Source organism: Harpegnathos saltator, unplaced genomic scaffold, assembly GCF_003227715.2.
Source record: "Harpegnathos saltator strain DR-91 unplaced genomic scaffold, Hsal_v8.6 scaffold38, whole genome shotgun sequence".
In the NCBI taxonomy this organism is placed as follows: domain Eukaryota; kingdom Metazoa; phylum Arthropoda; class Insecta; order Hymenoptera; family Formicidae; genus Harpegnathos; species Harpegnathos saltator.
Genome location: NW_020230183.1, coordinates 2366022 through 2383038, shown reverse-complemented (window position 1 = coordinate 2383038; position 17017 = coordinate 2366022). Strand labels below are relative to the sequence as shown.

At 42.9% G+C, this 17017-nt stretch overlaps 2 protein-coding genes across 5 annotated transcripts; both read right to left on the bottom strand.

Annotated features, from left to right (window-relative positions):
• Positions 1–1841: 1841 nt before the first annotated feature.
• On the bottom strand, positions 1842–8542 carry Miox (Myo-inositol oxygenase). Of its 2 annotated transcripts, none has more exons than XM_011148066.2 (6): positions 8464–8542; positions 7222–7402; positions 6672–6880; positions 6343–6479; positions 5301–5531; positions 1842–5220 (listed from the first exon to the last, which is right to left on the bottom strand). In XM_011148066.2, the coding sequence occupies exons 1-6, from the start codon at positions 8479–8481 to the stop codon at positions 5112–5114; spliced, it is 885 nt and encodes a 294-aa protein (XP_011146368.1). In that variant the 5' UTR covers positions 8482–8542; the 3' UTR covers positions 1842–5111. The 2 variants fall into 2 exon arrangements, with proteins under 2 accessions (XP_011146368.1, XP_025156427.1); XM_025300642.1 differs by lacking the exon at positions 8464–8542 and adding an exon at positions 7468–7592.
• A 2970-nt stretch (positions 8543–11512) lies between these two features.
• On the bottom strand, positions 11513–16586 carry su(w[a]) (suppressor of white-apricot). 3 transcript variants are annotated; one of them, XM_019843277.2, is made up of 8 exons: positions 16318–16586; positions 15070–15239; positions 14759–14958; positions 14402–14624; positions 14057–14136; positions 13509–13676; positions 11966–13245; positions 11513–11743 (listed from the first exon to the last, which is right to left on the bottom strand). In XM_019843277.2, exons 1-8 carry the CDS (start codon positions 16512–16514, stop codon positions 11584–11586), a joined length of 2478 nt encoding a protein of 825 aa, XP_019698836.1. In that variant the 5' UTR covers positions 16515–16586; the 3' UTR covers positions 11513–11583. The 3 variants fall into 3 exon arrangements, with proteins under 3 accessions (XP_019698836.1, XP_011146367.1, XP_025156420.1); XM_011148065.3 differs by having other exon boundaries at positions 11513–11746; positions 16318–16585; XM_025300635.1 differs by having other exon boundaries at positions 11514–11746; positions 15917–16509.
• Between the last annotated feature and the right edge of the window lie 431 nt (positions 16587–17017).

Here is a 17017-nt window from a genome sequence, read left to right as displayed (position 1 = left end):
CACGAATATAATCCCACTCCGCTAACGAAGCGCGTAGTCGTTAATTAGACAATAACGACCTTTCGAATCGAATCGCCGATCGCGCGCACGCGTGCCCCGACAGATTGTGAGAATCGAGCGGGCCAACAGCGCCGGGTTGAAGCGCTCGAGAGAGAGAGACAGACAGACAGAGAGAGAGAGAGAGAGAGACAGAGAGAGAGAGAGAGAGAGAGAGAGAGAGAGAGAGAGAGAGAGAGAGAGACTCTCCGTGATGTTGTGGGATACGACGGGCCTTTGCAACAAAATCCTTTCTCAATCTTATCTTATTATATGATGAATGATTAAGACAAATAAAATTCCCTCTCGGCTGAGAGAAGGCGCGACGTTGAGACGTCGGACGTCGGTGTAACAGCCAGCGGGTCAGACCGCGAGTTCATGAATATTTATCACGCCCACATAGGTGTATTCGTCATCGCCGACGGAGGTGGAATAAGGAGGTTGCCCGCAAACGACGGCGACAAATAATGGATTATGTTTATCATGCACGGGGATATATGTGTATACGCGCGTTAATTATATATACAAGAATTGACCGTTCTTATACTCCGCCGCGGGAATTCCCGAAAGTCCCGCGCGGTATCGAATCGATCGCGCGGCGAATCGAATCGCGTTACGCGCGCGCGTTACGAACGGCCAATTCGATCATCATTCGATCATCACTCCGAGATCCGACGGAGCCCAGAGCGCGTTGACATTAAGACTGATAAGGCTCCATGTGTTGTGCACTCGCGCGCGTTATATGCCGCGCGAGATCGGCGACCGCGTAATTGCGAAACAATGAGATTAGAATGCATGTATCGCGTGTACCTTATGTACGCTCGCTTGTTAAACACAACCGACAATTACCCCGCGCGCGACCGCTCGCAATCGATCAATCCGCTCGTTAACAGAGGCCTACCGCGCACAGATTACCACGAGAACCCGCGGATTAATCCGCCGTAAACTTTTACCGAAAGATTATCGTGCGCTAAACATCGCTGCACCCACGAATAATTGTCTACAAAGGTCTCTCGCTCTCTCTCTCTCTCTCTCTCTCTCTCTCTCTCTCTCTCTCCCCCCCCCCTCTCAGCTTGTGCAAATTCGCAAGGGAGCAACGTATCCGACGGTAGATTGAAGATATTTTCGAGATTATCTCTCATAATTGCGGTAGTTGCTTCGCAATCGTTATTGTGGCTCCAAGCTAAGCGCATAATAATATTCCTCCCACTCTGTTGCGCAAAGGCAAAATTTACGTTCCCGCGAGACATAAAAACTTTATTGCAAGTGAAATTCGCGGATAACGATTGAGGCGAGGGAGGCGGGGAGAAGAAACTTTTGAAGAATCGAGGACACATCGAGGGAAAGACTCGTTTTTATCTTCGTTTCTCCCTTCCTCTTAACGGCACGAGACCGTGCTTTTAAAACCGCAACGTCCTGCGAACCGTTCAGCTCCTTCGGCTTCGCGTCTAAATCCGTGCGCTATTCTTAGCAGCGCTAAATAGTCTCTCTCTCTCTCTCTCTCTCTCTCTCTCTCTCTCGCGCGCGCGCGCGAAGAGATCCTACACGTCAATGTTTCTATTTCTTCCGCATTCGCCTCCGCGATATCTCGCGTACTCGATGGCGAGGATGTCGCCGCGCAAAACGCGGGGAACTGCCCGCACGTCGCAAATACGAAAGTAGATACCGCGAAAATAACGCGCGCGCGCGCGCGCGTGCAAGGCAAGACGATACCGCGGGCACGATAAAGAGGTTGCGTCGCGCTATTATGGCGGGGCATGTAGCTGTCAGGTTTATCGCGAGAACGCGCGCTCGCCGCATGGAAACACAGTAGATTGTCCGGTTTATTGAAAACTTCCTAGGCGCCTCTCTGCACGCGGACGCGGCCGCGTGTGCCAAAAGTTTCACTTCTATCGCATTCACATAACGTGATGGGCGTGACAAGGCGCGGGAAAGCTCGCCGCTTGTCCTTGTTGCTGCTAACTGTACCACCCTTACGTACGTGAGTTGGCTGTATTGCCGACTGCCACGCTTCGGATTATTCTCCCACGATCGTCGGTAATGAAAAACAAGAAAAATTACCTGGGACATCTCGCCCCTCTCATTCCCCGCGATGGCGTGTCCCTCCGACCGCTGTGTGTACCGAAAGCGCGAGAAAAACCGCGCGACGCGTGTTTTATATTAGGGAGTTTGGTAATGTTATTCGCTCAGAAACAACGTCGCAATGTACGCGGCGAGCGATAGCATTCGCGGTCAACGTTTATCGTATCCGAGAGGCGGTATTGCAAAAACTCCCTATTTCGGCGTGCGAGACATCGAGAAAGGCAAAGGGGACAAAGCAGTCTGCCGAGGAGAAGAATTTCGCGCGAATATCAACAAGCTGTGACTGATGAAGCGGAAAATGGCAAGAAGTCGGTGAACGTAAAGTTAAAAGTGCCTGTAGGCAATCACTCTTATTTCTCGGCCTATTTGAGAGCGCAAATTAGAAGTGATTCTGAGACTGAGTAATCGTTGAAACTTGGACAAGTGCGTCGCTCTTTATCCCCTTAACGCTCGACTTTTTTATAAGTGTTTTAAGAATAAAATTTGAGTTTTTTTGAACCGAGACTATACATAGTGATAACCAAAAAAAATATCAGAATTTTATATCTATGAAAAACTACCTTTCCAGGCAGAAACTACTCCCAGAAGCGAAAAATACGCCTGATCGGTTAAATTTTCTTTTTTAGTTGTAGTAATTTTATTTTTAATTGTTACTGACATTTACAAGTGCACTGTAAACGAATAGAATATAAGTGTTACAACAAGCACATGACTGTTTACAGTTTATTATATCGTACCTAATGGCTAGAAAAATTCCTCGAAACATAAAACTCATATTCAGAACTTGATCCTTATTTACTCGGAATGGAATTGCATAAAGCATCGAGAGATGCAGAGGGGAATTTTACAGGTTTTGCAAGTTATTTTTGTCCCGCTTTGCTTCCCTTTCGAGCTGCACAAAAATCGACAAGGTCTTTTACTGTTTTCCTTAACAGGCATGTGCTTGTTGTAACACTTATATACTATTAATTTATAGTGCACTTCTAGATGTCAGTAACAATGCTAACTATGCCTACATGGAATTTGACAAAACATGTTATCATTAAAACTGAGCTAAAAACAGACTAAACCGAATCTACATGCAATCTGTATACCGTCTCTTGGAAGAAGAATTCACCTTTACAGTGGTGGGCAAAGAAAACGAAAATCTCCTTTTTCACTAAGTTATGGATTCTTAAACGCGTTTCTGTTTAACTATAGTTACCAGTAGGCGTTAAAGGGTTATACTCTATGCTAAATTACGACGAAATGCGTTCTTGCGTTGTTGCGAGACCGAGACCGACGAAGTCGCGTATCCCGAAATTCATATCTCGCCTTTCGGGACAATACCGACGATCCCGCTTCCGGCTGTCGCCGATCTTACGCAGGTCCACCATTCGAGGACGAATGCGGTAGCGGTGAAAATCAGCACAAACCAGTTCTTGGAGAACGAATTCTTCGTTCGAAGTATCGGGCCGCCCGGCCCGGCCCGTGAGTCAAGCTCCCCTTCGCGCGGCCATTTAACGGCCGGATTACTCACCTAATCGAGACAACCGCGGCCTTTATCGTCCCGCTTGCCGCGGGACTGCCGGTCAATTTGAAACACGTCGAAAAACTCGCGCGCCGATTTTCGGAACGCGGCGCTCCGCGAAGCGCGCGCGTCGCGACCGCGGAATTCGCGTCACGCCGGGAATTCCGCGGAAGAATGCGTTGGCCGCTGCGCGTTATTACTCGTGACATCGCGGGCCCCTGAACATAATTCTTACGAATCATGTTTACCGAGAGATTGAGCGGGACCCGCGTTATGGGACGTGATTCAAATCGGCTCATACTCGCGCGCGTACGGCGTTCTCCGCCGAGGATTTATCGAAAGGATCGTTTCCGCGTCGGGAAGCTTACATCGCGAGACATCAGCCTCTCGCTGATCGCGCGAGCAGTATCGTCATCGCAGATCCTACATATCTATGTATGTACGGTATAAGTCTTTCGCTAAGATATAACAAATCGAAATGCTCGTCCAAGGTCGTTTTCCTCTTCTGAGGCCCTCGTACGTTTGGCCGGCGGTATACTACTGCGATCAAAAAGTATCCGAATTTTATTTTTAAAAGTCCAAATTATAATCATCGAAATTCTTACAGTCTCCTTCAAAGTAGTCCCCATTGCTTGCAACGCACATATGCCAGCGTTTGATCCAGTTCTGGAAACGTCGCTTATACGCGGCAAACGGTATGTATGGTCTTCAGTTCACGTAGCGATTTTTCTTTCATGTCCTCAATCGATTCGAAACGCTGTGTGTCCGCGAAGTGATTTTTTCAGTAGGGGGAGCGGGAAAAAGTCGCAGGGTGCCATGTCTGGTGAATACGGTGCTTGCGGAGCGACATTCGTTGAGTTTTTTGTCAGAAATTCACGCACAAGTGTCAAGGTATGCGATGGCGCGACTTCATCTGCTGTCTCTCGCGCAGACAATCGACGATTTTGGAGCGGCAATTCTTTCGCTTTCTCGATGTGAGCGTTATCCGTTGACGTTGATGGTCCTCCACAGCATGGGTCATCTTCAACGGATTCTCGTCCTTCTCGAAACTTCTTAAACCACTCGAACTTGTTTTCGATAAACACTCATCGCCGTAAGCTTTTTGCAACATTCACAGTGCGTTTGTGAGCGAAATTTCCTTCGCAACAAATAAAATTTCAAACAAATTCTTTGCTCCATATTTCTCGATATAAAAATCACCGTGCACAACAATCTTCACTGACATAAACAACTGCCACTTTCAAACGGCTCGAAGGAACGCCATGATTTTTTTCACCAAAGTTCCGTGAAGGACTTAAGTGTACGGACTTAAGGAAGCAAACGGATTTGATTTACAGTTTATCCGCGATTTAAAGAAAAATAAATTTCGGGTACTTTTTGATCGCAGTAGAAAGGAACTCTCGTATTAACAACAACAATAATCGTTGACTCGCAGCTTGATATCAATTAGAAACACGCGGCAGACGAGAGAGCGCCTCTCTCGTTACCATTCGATCGCTCCGGGTATGTACTTGTCGATCAGTTTCTCGTAGTAGGGCCACAGTTTCTCGATGTCGGGCATGGCGTCGCTCTTAGTATACAGGTCGTATTTACTGCGAAAACGATTCGTAACGTTTCAGATTAACGTCCCGACTGGCGATTCTCTTCAATCAACACGATACCCGATGCTTACTTGAATTCCACCACCCACTTGAGCATCTCTGTGTCTTCCGGAGTGCAGAAGTGCATGTAATCGCCGCCGGCGTGCCAAGGGTAGAACGAGTGGAAACGGATCATCGTCAGAGCCTCCTTCGGCAACTTACTCTTGTTGTGCTGGAGTACGCGATACAAGTACTCATCGTGGCCCCATGACATCAACAGATTGGATATCCCGCACTTGGGCTTGTACATGCCGTACTTGGTGCTGCAACAGAAACATCGCTCCGTTAGCGGAGATCATTTCGCGTCCTCCTCCTCTGCTCACCGTCTTTCGATCTACGTCGCAATTTTACGAGACTTTCGCGTTAACACGCTCGCGGCCCCATCTATCATCAGAAATCGGCGTCGCAAAAGCTCTTAATTTATCCTTTCTATATGCACTGAAAAAAAAAAACAAAAAAAAGAGGATCTAAAGAATAGAAAATAAAAAATAAGAAATAAATCTAAAAAATAATAAAAATGAATGAATCTAAAAAATAAAGGAATATTTATTCGACGGATATTAATGCACAAATTTATTTAAATTCCTTCGCTAAAGTGGAGCAAACCGTTGCTTTTGTGAGAAGAGTTACGGTTTCGAGAGGGTGTATATTTTGTCATTTGAAAACAATCTGATTTCATCGTGAAATCGTGCTTGGCTTTCTCGGATGTCGTCTAAGGGAGCTCTGAAAAACTCTCTCTCGATGGCGATCGACGATCTTTCCACGAGTAAGTGCGGTCGTCAAAGTGTTGCAGGCCGATGCAGATACTAAAAATACGCGCAGGCAGCAGGATGACTTTGAATCTGAGCGTGGTAGCGGACGTGTTGAACGTATGTCTGAGAATATTCAACATCTTTATCTCGGATACTATCCCAGCAGAGCTCCCGGAGACTTCAGACTCTCGGCGAAAATCTCTTACAGGATTTCGCTTGGTTGCACACACACACACACACACATACTTTTCCCTACGGAACACCTCCTTTCCTATGCTGGAGATTGATTGTCTCGTGCATATACAGGAAAAGTGCGACGTACTTGTAGCGCGAGTCCTTGCCGTCGGGATTGTCGTCGAAGCTCGTCTCTCTGTACACGATGGAATCACCCCAGGCGCAACCGACCGGGAACGTGTCACCCACTACCGCCCATTGAGGTTCTCCGTAAAATGCCATTACCTGCCACACGGTCAACTGGTTATCCAATTATGTCGCGCTAGTGTGAGTGCTGTGAGAGCGACCGATGACGGCCCTCCCTGCGGAATTTCGCGTTGGCGCAAAGGATTCGCCTGCTTGTTGACTCGAGGCATTACACGACGAGTCGCTGTGGAAAGGGTGAAGCACCGTTACGCAGACGGGACGCTACGTTACCTTGCCGAGATCGTGAATTAAGCCGGTGAGATGGAACCACTCGAGATCTGGATGTTCCTTCCTGATGGACTCTGCCGTTTGAAACGCGTGAACGATGTTAGGCATATCGGTGTCCGGGTCGCTCTCATCCACGAGGTCGTTCAATTTGATCAGGGCATCCTTCACCGACATTTTGAACTTGTTGAACTGGAGCCAATCCTTCATGCGAGCTGCAACAGCGACGGAATAAATTAGTAAAGATTCCCCGAAAGTCTTTCAGCTCTCTCTCTCTCTCTCTCTCTCTCTCTCTCTCTCTCTCTCTCTCTCTCTCTCTCTCTCTCTCTCTCTCTCCCTTCAGGATACCGATCGAGGCAACGCGCGCGTCTTTCCGATTACTCTGCTCAATAAATAATTAAGAAACAAGTCATCCGAAAGGTGACTCTCTCTCTCTCTCTCTCTCTCTCCCCCGAGAACTCGGGACTATTTATTTTTCACTGGACATTCTTCCTCCTTATCTCGGAGGCGAAGCGATAAAAAATAAAGCGTAATGTATGTTTCTTTCATTGCTAACATTGCACGAAGTCGACGGTCTGATTGGTGTGCATTTCCTGGTAAGTTCTGCGGACGCGCTCCTTGATGGGATCGTCGGGGTCCTCGGTGTAATTTCGGAAGTCACTCTGCAATTTCCCCGAGTACACCGGCTCAGGTCGAAGTTTCTCCGACGGATCCAGCAACATGACGCTCTTCTGTGTCTGCAAGAGGGAAATATTCGACAACAATTCATCTCGGCTTGCATTCTGGCCAGTTCTGCCCTTACAAAATCACCACGTTGTCTCCTCACTTCGTATCTTGCCTCGCGCAGAATGCGAAATGAATTTTCTTACAGTCTGCAAAAATTATGGAACGCGGAAATTTGTGCGTTTTCAACGATCAACGGTGCGTTACACCCGTATGTATGATGTAATGCGAGGAGTATATAAAATTACGCGTCATGATAGATTCGTACTAGCGCGACTACACTGCAAACCCGAGTGTATTATTTGGACACGTATAAGCTGGAGCTTTCTTCACGCGTTTCTTGTCTTTCTGAAATCACTCAAGTCATCTGATGCATTTCGACATCACTTGACGCGTTTAAACGCGTTAAACGACGTGATTTGAGACAAGACAAGATACGCGTAAAGGAAGCTTCAGCTTATACGCGTCAAAATAACACACTCGGGTTCGCAGTGTGACTCTCCTAACCCGATTGTCACGTGATGTGTGACGAGTTGCCGCGGAGAAAAATCGGCATAGAGACGATTCTGTGCGCTTATCTATCCAATGCTCGCGCTAGATGCTGAAAGAAAAGAGAACGCGGATGCTGCGAATGTATCTGTGAAAATTTCGTCATACACGTCGTCGAGACGTCATATATAAATCGGCTCGCGCAACGCAAACAGAACTATCAAATAAGCATATATAATGTCGTACACAGGTATTGTGCAATTATTTCGTTATCTTCGTTTCTGAAGGCGAATATCGGACTGAGGATACATACGCGATACATTTGTTCAACTCCACGAGGCGAATTATGAATCGCGCGGTCGTTCGAAGAAACACACAGCCCGCGATTTATCGACGGACACTTCGGAGCTTAATTTAGACTAAAGCTAAATTTTGTCGATTATTTGTGCCTTAAGACTCGCCTCTAATTGGAAGAGCCGGCGACGAGTCTCGGGAGAAGTCGCGTTTTAGAGGCGCGAAATGTTTGACTTCGTACTTCTGACTTCTCACTAATGAAAATATCCCCGGCGGATTTGGAAGTACTCACGATCGTCTCAGCGGCCATCTGATGACTGTTCGGTTGTCAGTTCGGTTGTCAGTCACTAGTGAGCATGCAAACGTAGACTGACTTGTCCTGTGTGCAACCGAGTTAACTTATAAGTCGGAGACGATTCACCTTTGATCCCCGTCTCGTGCCCGAGTGTGGTCACATGGACGATATCAAAATTTATAGTGGTGGCTGCCGCACCACCACACCACCATATCGCAATTCCAAATTATCGTGAACGGCCGCGCATTTACTACGGATTTTTCATCCGATGTCGAATTTCTATCGCTCTCATAAACGCTACAAATTGGATGATGGACCTTGGATGTGAAAATAACGCCTTGCCAAGAAGATGTCGCAATGACGTTGGATAGATAAAATTGTGACTGGTCGATCATATGTACATTCTGACATTATTGATAACGTTTTATGTAGTATCTTATAGGATTTTATCAACATATTTCACTGGAATGCCTGAGTTAATATATACCTTCGATAGCGAGCCTTCGATTACTAAGCCAAAATCTCGAGACGTTATTTACGGAAAGAAATGATTTGTTTCTTCAGTTTCTTCAGATCTTCGACTTTTCGACGATCACGATGATTTTTGTCGCTTGAACTATTTCATTGCGAACAATATTATTAATTTTATCTTTGGAAATCTTCGTACACTTTCTTACTTTGCTTATATATATGATTTTTATAACATTATAATATTATACTTATCAAATTATTTTATATATCTTAATATCGATAACATATTATATTATTATAATAAATAATAATAATTATTAATATTATAATTATTCAACTACATTATACATAAATTTATCGTAGATTGTTGATATTAAGCAAAATCCAGCCTGAAATCATAAAATATATTTCGACTGCACGATTTTCGATTAAATTACATTGAATAAACAAGCGGTGTCGCATAAAGAAAAAAGTACGATAATTATCGCGATAATGTAGAAATTAGACTGGAACCGATACAAGAAGATATGTCGCTTGCCGTCAGTTATGAATGACGATCTTTATGTGACGAAGAAAATTGCGACGTACTCCCTTCCATGAAGAGCTTTGAAAAAAGAGGAGACGATTTACGATTCGCGGAATTTTCTTGTTTCAGCTATTTGATCTCAACGAAAGTCTTGTCCATTCTCCCAAAATAACATTCGTACGTTATGGTGCAATTCGCTCACTGATTACGAATAACCGAGCGATTCTGCTTAAATCCATTATAAATTGAAACACGAGCGCAAAATGACACTCTCTGTGCGTTGCGATAACAAATTCGTATCGATTTTGAGCAACTTGCGAAACATTAAACGGAATTGAATCGTAAAGAAACAAAACGCAGATATCAGCAGATACATATATCAATAATAGCACATCTAAAATAAGCTCTGAAACATCCGTCGATAAATCCGCAATTTATAACATTGATAATAATATTGACGCGGTTCGTTTAAACGTATTAAAACGTATTGAGCCACATATCGACCGTATTGATCGATTAACACTCGGCGTAGCCGACGTACGAGTGATGTCAAATGCATAATACGATTGATTTATTGAATTCCGTCGCAACGGATTCAATTACCGCTCGTTAGGTGGTACGCGTGACATATTTCGACAGTTGTGTATTTTCTTTCGGTGTGACCTATCGTTTTTTTCTAGGCAAGGGAAAGCTCGTATCGTATCGGAAATACCACGAGTAATAAACGCAAAAGTAAGAAATAATGCGCGTTGCTGTTAGCATCAAGTAAACGGCGACTGAAAATTTGCACGGAAAGTTCGAATATGAAATGACATCAATCGCAACTCTTTTAAATTTTTAATTGATTAATTCTTGAAGAGTTATGCGGAAGCTAAAGAAGATTGTTAAAAGAGGAATATATATATATATATATATATTTATCTGGCAGAGGGAATGACCAATGTAGGAAAGAAGATCGATACCTTCGATGAGAACTCTTTTTTTTTCTTATGCTTCTTATGAAGTTTGTGTCTGCTGTGGCTTCCGCTTCGATTCCTCGACCTGTTGCCTATATTCCGCGTGTTGTTATTAATTTTTTCGCGTGATATATATATATTCACGCGGGAAAATTAATAGCAATACACGGCGATCATCGATGTCAGCACGATAATCGATCTACACATACGTAATTAATTTTCTATTACATAGGGTGGGGGCAATAAATGTTGTCACTTTCATATCGCATTTCAAGAAACAGAATGTAATTGTGCAATTCTGTTAAATAAGTAAATAAACTTCTCTCGTAGTCTCATAGCTCAAAGATATCTAAAGTAATAACGTGATTCGATATATCCGCTGGTGAACATTTTTCAAGTTAAATACTCCCAAAGTGATAGATAGAATTTATTTCTATGCGCATATAAATGACTTGCGCTTTAGACGTTAGGATTTTTTTCCTATGACTGTTAGGACTGTATCGTATTCACGCCACGTACAACTTCAGTCTTCATATATACAAGAGATCAAGGAAACTTCCATCAATTATTTAAGACAGGTCAACCGTATATAAATCACTCGTGGAAAAGCAGGTAGAGAGAACGTGTGTCTTACAAGATATCCCGCGCAAAGAAGACCGGCAACGCGACGTTTCACATTCCACCGAACGTAACAACTTGCAATACGGCGCATGGAAATGCTTGACATGATAACCTTTGATATCGCACAATCAGCTGGTTTTATATTACAACAAATTTTTCACCGGAGACTTACATTTTACAACGATTGGAATAGGCAGGTGGTTGCATAATGGATGAGGATTGCGACAATAGAAAGTTGAGAAGTGTTTATGAAGGAAGAATAATAGCTGTTCTTGTTTTTCTTTCTGGCGAAAAACAAAAGTCGAATGGGAACATAAAAACAAGGCCAATTTTTTGTGTTACTTTATGACAAAATGTATATTAAATCCATCATATGGCTCAGTCGAGAAATATGTATGCAATTAATACACATATATATATATACACACATATATATATATATATATATGTATATGTATATACACATGATATATATATATATGACATATAACTATATACATTTCACATATAAATTTATTTAAATCGTGTAAAGATAATATTCCATCATGGCGAACTAGAGTCCGAGTGGCTTGTGTGGCTGTTCCTTCGCCGTGAATTGTGTTGATGTCTGTGCGAAGGACTGTGCGAGCGAGACCGGTGTCTCGAGGACGACTTCTTATTCTTCTTGGATCTGTGCGAGCGTGAGGAACTCGAACTGTCGTAACTGCTGGATGTTAGTTTTTATTATACAAAAATATTAGTCTCTGTGAAAAATATATACTAAAAATCACGAAAAATTAAATAATTATACGACTGAGATCATAAATTTAAAAAATTACACAACTATAAGGAATTAAATTACTAAATATAAAAACTATAAGGAGTAAAATTTTAAAACAAAATATCTGGCAGAGAGAATGACCGATATCGGAAAGAGGATCGATACCTTCGATGAGAACTCTTCTTTTTCTTATGCTTCTTATGAAGTTTGTGTCTGTCAGTACGGCTTCCGCTTCGACTCCTCGACCGCTTCCTCGACCTGTTGCCGCTCAGGTCCGCACTCTTTAATCTGTCCATCAACGAATTGCCGCACGTCTTCGTATCCTGCGACCTATTGCTATCTTCCAACATCGGCGAGGGCACGGAATGAATCTCGTCCAAATCATCCCTCCGATGGCTTGTATTCGTAACTGAACCAGACCTGAGCGTCGGTGCTTGAATTTGGCTGAGGAACATAGCAGCTTTTTTCCGTCTCTCAAGCTGCAACTGCTTTTCTCTAGAAGTAGCTGCAAGCTTGTCCCTTGCGGCAGCTACCAGCTTGTCTTTAATCCTGTCTTCCGCTTGCCTGTGTCTGATCTCCTTCTGACAATCTTCGAGAATATCGTCCGTCAGATCTACCAATTCCTTATCGTCGCTCTTTGGTTTCTTTTCAGACTTCGATAGATCTTTTCCGACCATGCTCGCAGGAAAGCTCGTATCGGTGACGTCCTGAGGTGAATCAGGTTTGGAATTTGTATCCTTCTTATCGTTATCCTCCTCGTCGCTTTCCTCCAACGGCAACGCGTTTCTCTTTTCGATAACCGTGCTCTCGCCGTCCTTCGGCTTCTTGATGGAAAACGACACGGTCGTGATCTGTTTCGTTCCCTGCGAGCACTGTTTCACTTTAGCAGTGTCGCCTTTCTTCTTCGCCTGTATCATCTTCACGCGCTTTTGTACTTCTTCCATCCTCTGCTGCTTCTTCTGCAACTCCTCCAGCTTCTTTTGCTTCTCCTCCTGCGGCTCCTGCTTCTGCAGCAGCTCCTCCTCTGTCAGCACCTTAGGATTTATCGCGCCTTCGTATATCGTCAGTTTATGTGCGTAGTAACCGTGATATTGATGCGACAGTTCCAGAAAATTGAATCTGGGATCGCCCTTGTTTTTGACGATTGTCTCGAAGTCACGACCATTCTTCGCCACGTAACTCGCCATTTTGTCGATTATGATCTGCACATCTGCCGGTGGTACGATAAAGGAAGGTCTGCTGAGCGGCTTTTGCGAAGGTATTCCATACGGCACCAACGACGACAACGTCTCGGTCTTCGGTGGCGAAGTCTGCATCGCGGTCGTCGTGTCATTTGGTGACGGTACACTCGGCACATTGAGCTGCGAGGATGACTGAATCTGTCCGTTTGGCCCGTATATAACAGGACCGTGCGAGTACTGCATAGGAGTGGGATAAGGATAATTCTAGAAAAAAGAATCAGAGGCCTCCATTAGAATATATTGTATATTGATTAAATAACCAATATCTCTAGTAACTCAAAGAATGAAATTTACGATTGTGCTACTAAAAAAAAATCTTAGATTTTTAAGTGTTCACAGATTCTAAGAAAATATTGGCTCTTTTTTTTTTCAAAGTACTGGGATTCGTACAAGTGGATTGTGAAAAATACGATCTATTCATTTCAAAATTCGGTATGTATTATAATAAGGCAGAGCAACGTCCATACCTGTGGTGGTATCGGGTGATAGTAGCCAGCAGACGGCATCGGCTGAATTGTTGTGTCCAACGTTTGCGGTATTTTAGAAGGTGGCGGCTTCCCTGTGATCTTATTCACTAGCATGGAATACGCGCAATCCGCCGACGGTTTATATTGTATACTCGGTATACTAGGTGCCTGTAGACAGAGAAAAGAATTGTTTTCAGTATGTTGGATACTTAATTTATGCTATAATTGTATCTTCCTGTGGCACACACAATTGGTCTCATGGCACGGCAAATGAGTAAATAAAAAATACATAGGAACAAATCCAATCAGTCCTATAAAAGAGAGTAAAAATATCGGATAAAATATAGTGTTGCTGAGAATCATTTAGCATTTTATTTTATTGAGATTCCTGCACTTTTAGATGTGGCATTTTAAAGAGACATTTCGTCCATGCCGTTTCGAATGATTTCGAAAGCAAAATTTTGTCGGTGGTCACAATCGGTAAAAATCGCTTTTGCGTGTATTTTTAAGAATAGATTAATACGAGCGCGACAGAACGCTTAACTTACCGCTTCGATTTTTGTAAAAGACGGCGCGAGACTTGGATGCAAATACGGTTCGTCATCCGCGTCCGACTCTTCCTCAGGTTCTATCATTAAAAAAGAAAAGAGGAAGATTAGTATCGCGCACATGTCAAGATCATTGACGGATAAATTAACATATAGCGGATAGCAATGTATATTAACAAAAGTTTATGGCAATACTTACGGCAAGAAAAACTAAGTAGAATCAAAGTAGGTGTGGGTAATCAAATCCTGCTTTATGTTGCTTCAATTACCTCAACTCAGTAATGTAAACTTCAATGTGATATTACTATGAAGAGACCCTTTTTTCATAGAAAATAATAAACATACCTGATTCTTCTTTCTCAGGTTGTTTTTCAGGATTATATTTTCCACTCTTGATAGCATCGAGGACATATCTATAATACTGATGAAGCGGCCCGTCTATCGATAGGAAAGCAAACTGCGGATTGTTCGCTTGTTTCGCCTTTATTAGAATTTCCATTTGGCTCCCTTGCCGGCTTATAAACAACGCCGTTTTTGTTATAATGGCATTCAGCTTTTGAGTTTCCGGCTAAACAAACAAGATTAATGTTGTTTTATCTAACCTTTACTCAAGAAAATATTGTTTTTGCAAAAAGTGTAGATGATACATGACCAAGAAAAAAAGACTATAGCATCATAAGATTATACTTAAGGCGATCTTACCAGAATTATTCCTTCTGGAATTTCCAGTTCAGGAGGTGGAACAAATGCCTGATCTTCCTCTTGCGAACCTTCCGACTGTTTCGGACTCTGCGAGTCTTCACACGTAGCCTTGTGACCATTCTCGTCCTCGTTATAATTAAATCCCACTTGATGATAGGATTCAGAGTCTAATGCTTGATGCAACCTCTTCATTTCCTCTTCTGTAACGAACACAAGTTTAGAACATATATATTTCTCTCTGTAACTTACATTTAACATATAATAATAAAATATAGAAGTTTTGTAAAAAAAAAAAAAAAACATGTAATTACCATGATATATGGATTCCTCCTCATCATTGTGGTAAAGGGACCGAAACCGCTCCTCATCACAGAGTTGCTCAATTTTCAGCTCCTCCTCGGTGAGTATGGTCCTTTGATCGAAACCACCTGTTGGTGGCTCGTAAATCCGTAGGTCACCCAGTGCGCCTCGTCCATCGTATCTATACACATACAATAAATCTATTAGAGAAAGAAGATGATATTCTTTTAACTGTTGATGTACACAAACAGTTGATCACGGCATCTGGAAATCTAAATCAAGAAATAAATCCCATCAAAGCGATCCATCTGAAATAGAATGGAGTTGTGGAAGATGCTGCGCATGTTTCTACCTTTATTAATATTTAATGTAATATTTCCACCTCTGTTAATATTTAACTTTACAAATGTTCTTTTTATGATTGTTCTTGGATATCACATATCATACATTTATACGACAACTTAAAAACATTTTAAATGATACAACTGATCATATATCTTGCTTAAAATTGTATGCTTCCAATAATTTATATATTCTTACATTTTCATATATTTAAACTTTTGGGATATATAACGGAATATATAATCTTGGAATAATGCTAATTATGTTACATATTGTGTACAAGAAATCTGTATATTGAGGTTTGAATATGACCCAGTATTGTTGATATTTGACACAAATTTGGACATTTATACACGTATCACTGTATCAACAGATCTATGTTGTATACTTGCGAACTTGTAACAATGTCCTAAGTGGCTCCTGGGACAGAGTCTAATATGCTAATACATACCATGCTGAACGGTCGTAATACCTACAACCGTCAGCTGCCACTTGTCTCTCTACGCCGTGTCTCACCTTGCTGCTGCTCAGACGGTCAGCCATAAGCACCATAAGCATCACAAGAGCATCTGATTCTGCGACCGTGCAGAGCGCGATATCGCGCTGCCACACGTTCGGCACGTTCGACACAGCCGAGACACCTGCGGAAGCCTTAAACAGTCTCCAGTTTGCTTATCCAAACATTAACGATGAAGAGGGAGGACCTTGGGTCTACGGATTCTATTTCCTTTCAAACGCAGCACTTGACTCATTTTGATATATATAATTTTTTTTTATTTTTGGAATTTTTCGTTTTTGTCTGAGTTGGTCGTTTGTCAAAAACGTGACATATTTACGATGCGTTTTTTTTTGTTTTTTCTTATCGCATGAGAACAAATATTCTATATGAGAAATTGGTCTAGGTTACAGAAACGGACCTGTCTATCTTCAACGTGTTATCGCCCATCCATGGTATCAAATGCTTTCCCTGATCAATCATTTTCGCCTTGTCATCATCGCGAAACAATTTGCAGCTATATCCGAAGACCAATAGCTCCTGCGGTTGCTCGTCGTTATTCTTTTTACGCAGAATTCCAGAGTCCACCATCCACCGTTGAGTACTCGACGACGCCATTTTCCGACTGTATCTCCGACACTCCGACTCGCACTTCTCCTTTCGCGTTGAGAACGAAAATGATATATTGCGCAGTGTATCGTTTATATCTAGATTGCCAAATCGCTATAGGTCGGTTGCACACAGGACGCGGCACGCTTGCCGCGCGACGGAAGTTGGCTAGGGAATACTGCGGTAGCCGTTCAGCATTTTGCTTACCCGGAAATAACGTTTGGAGCACACGGCATTTGGGACGTTGATTGGCTACTGCGATATTTTCTAATCAACTTCCGCCGCGTGTTCTGTACGCAACACAGGCTGCGTTCCGAAATTCACTGCCAGTACTAAAAATACATAGTTTGTGTAACGTATACTATAGAATTTTAGTGCTGGCAGTGAATATCGGAATGCAGCCACAGGCTGCATTCCGATATTCACTGCCAGCACTGAAAATCTATAGTATACGTGATACAAACTATGTATTCTCAGTGAAACTGACAGAGTGAAACACGCGTGAATGGCAG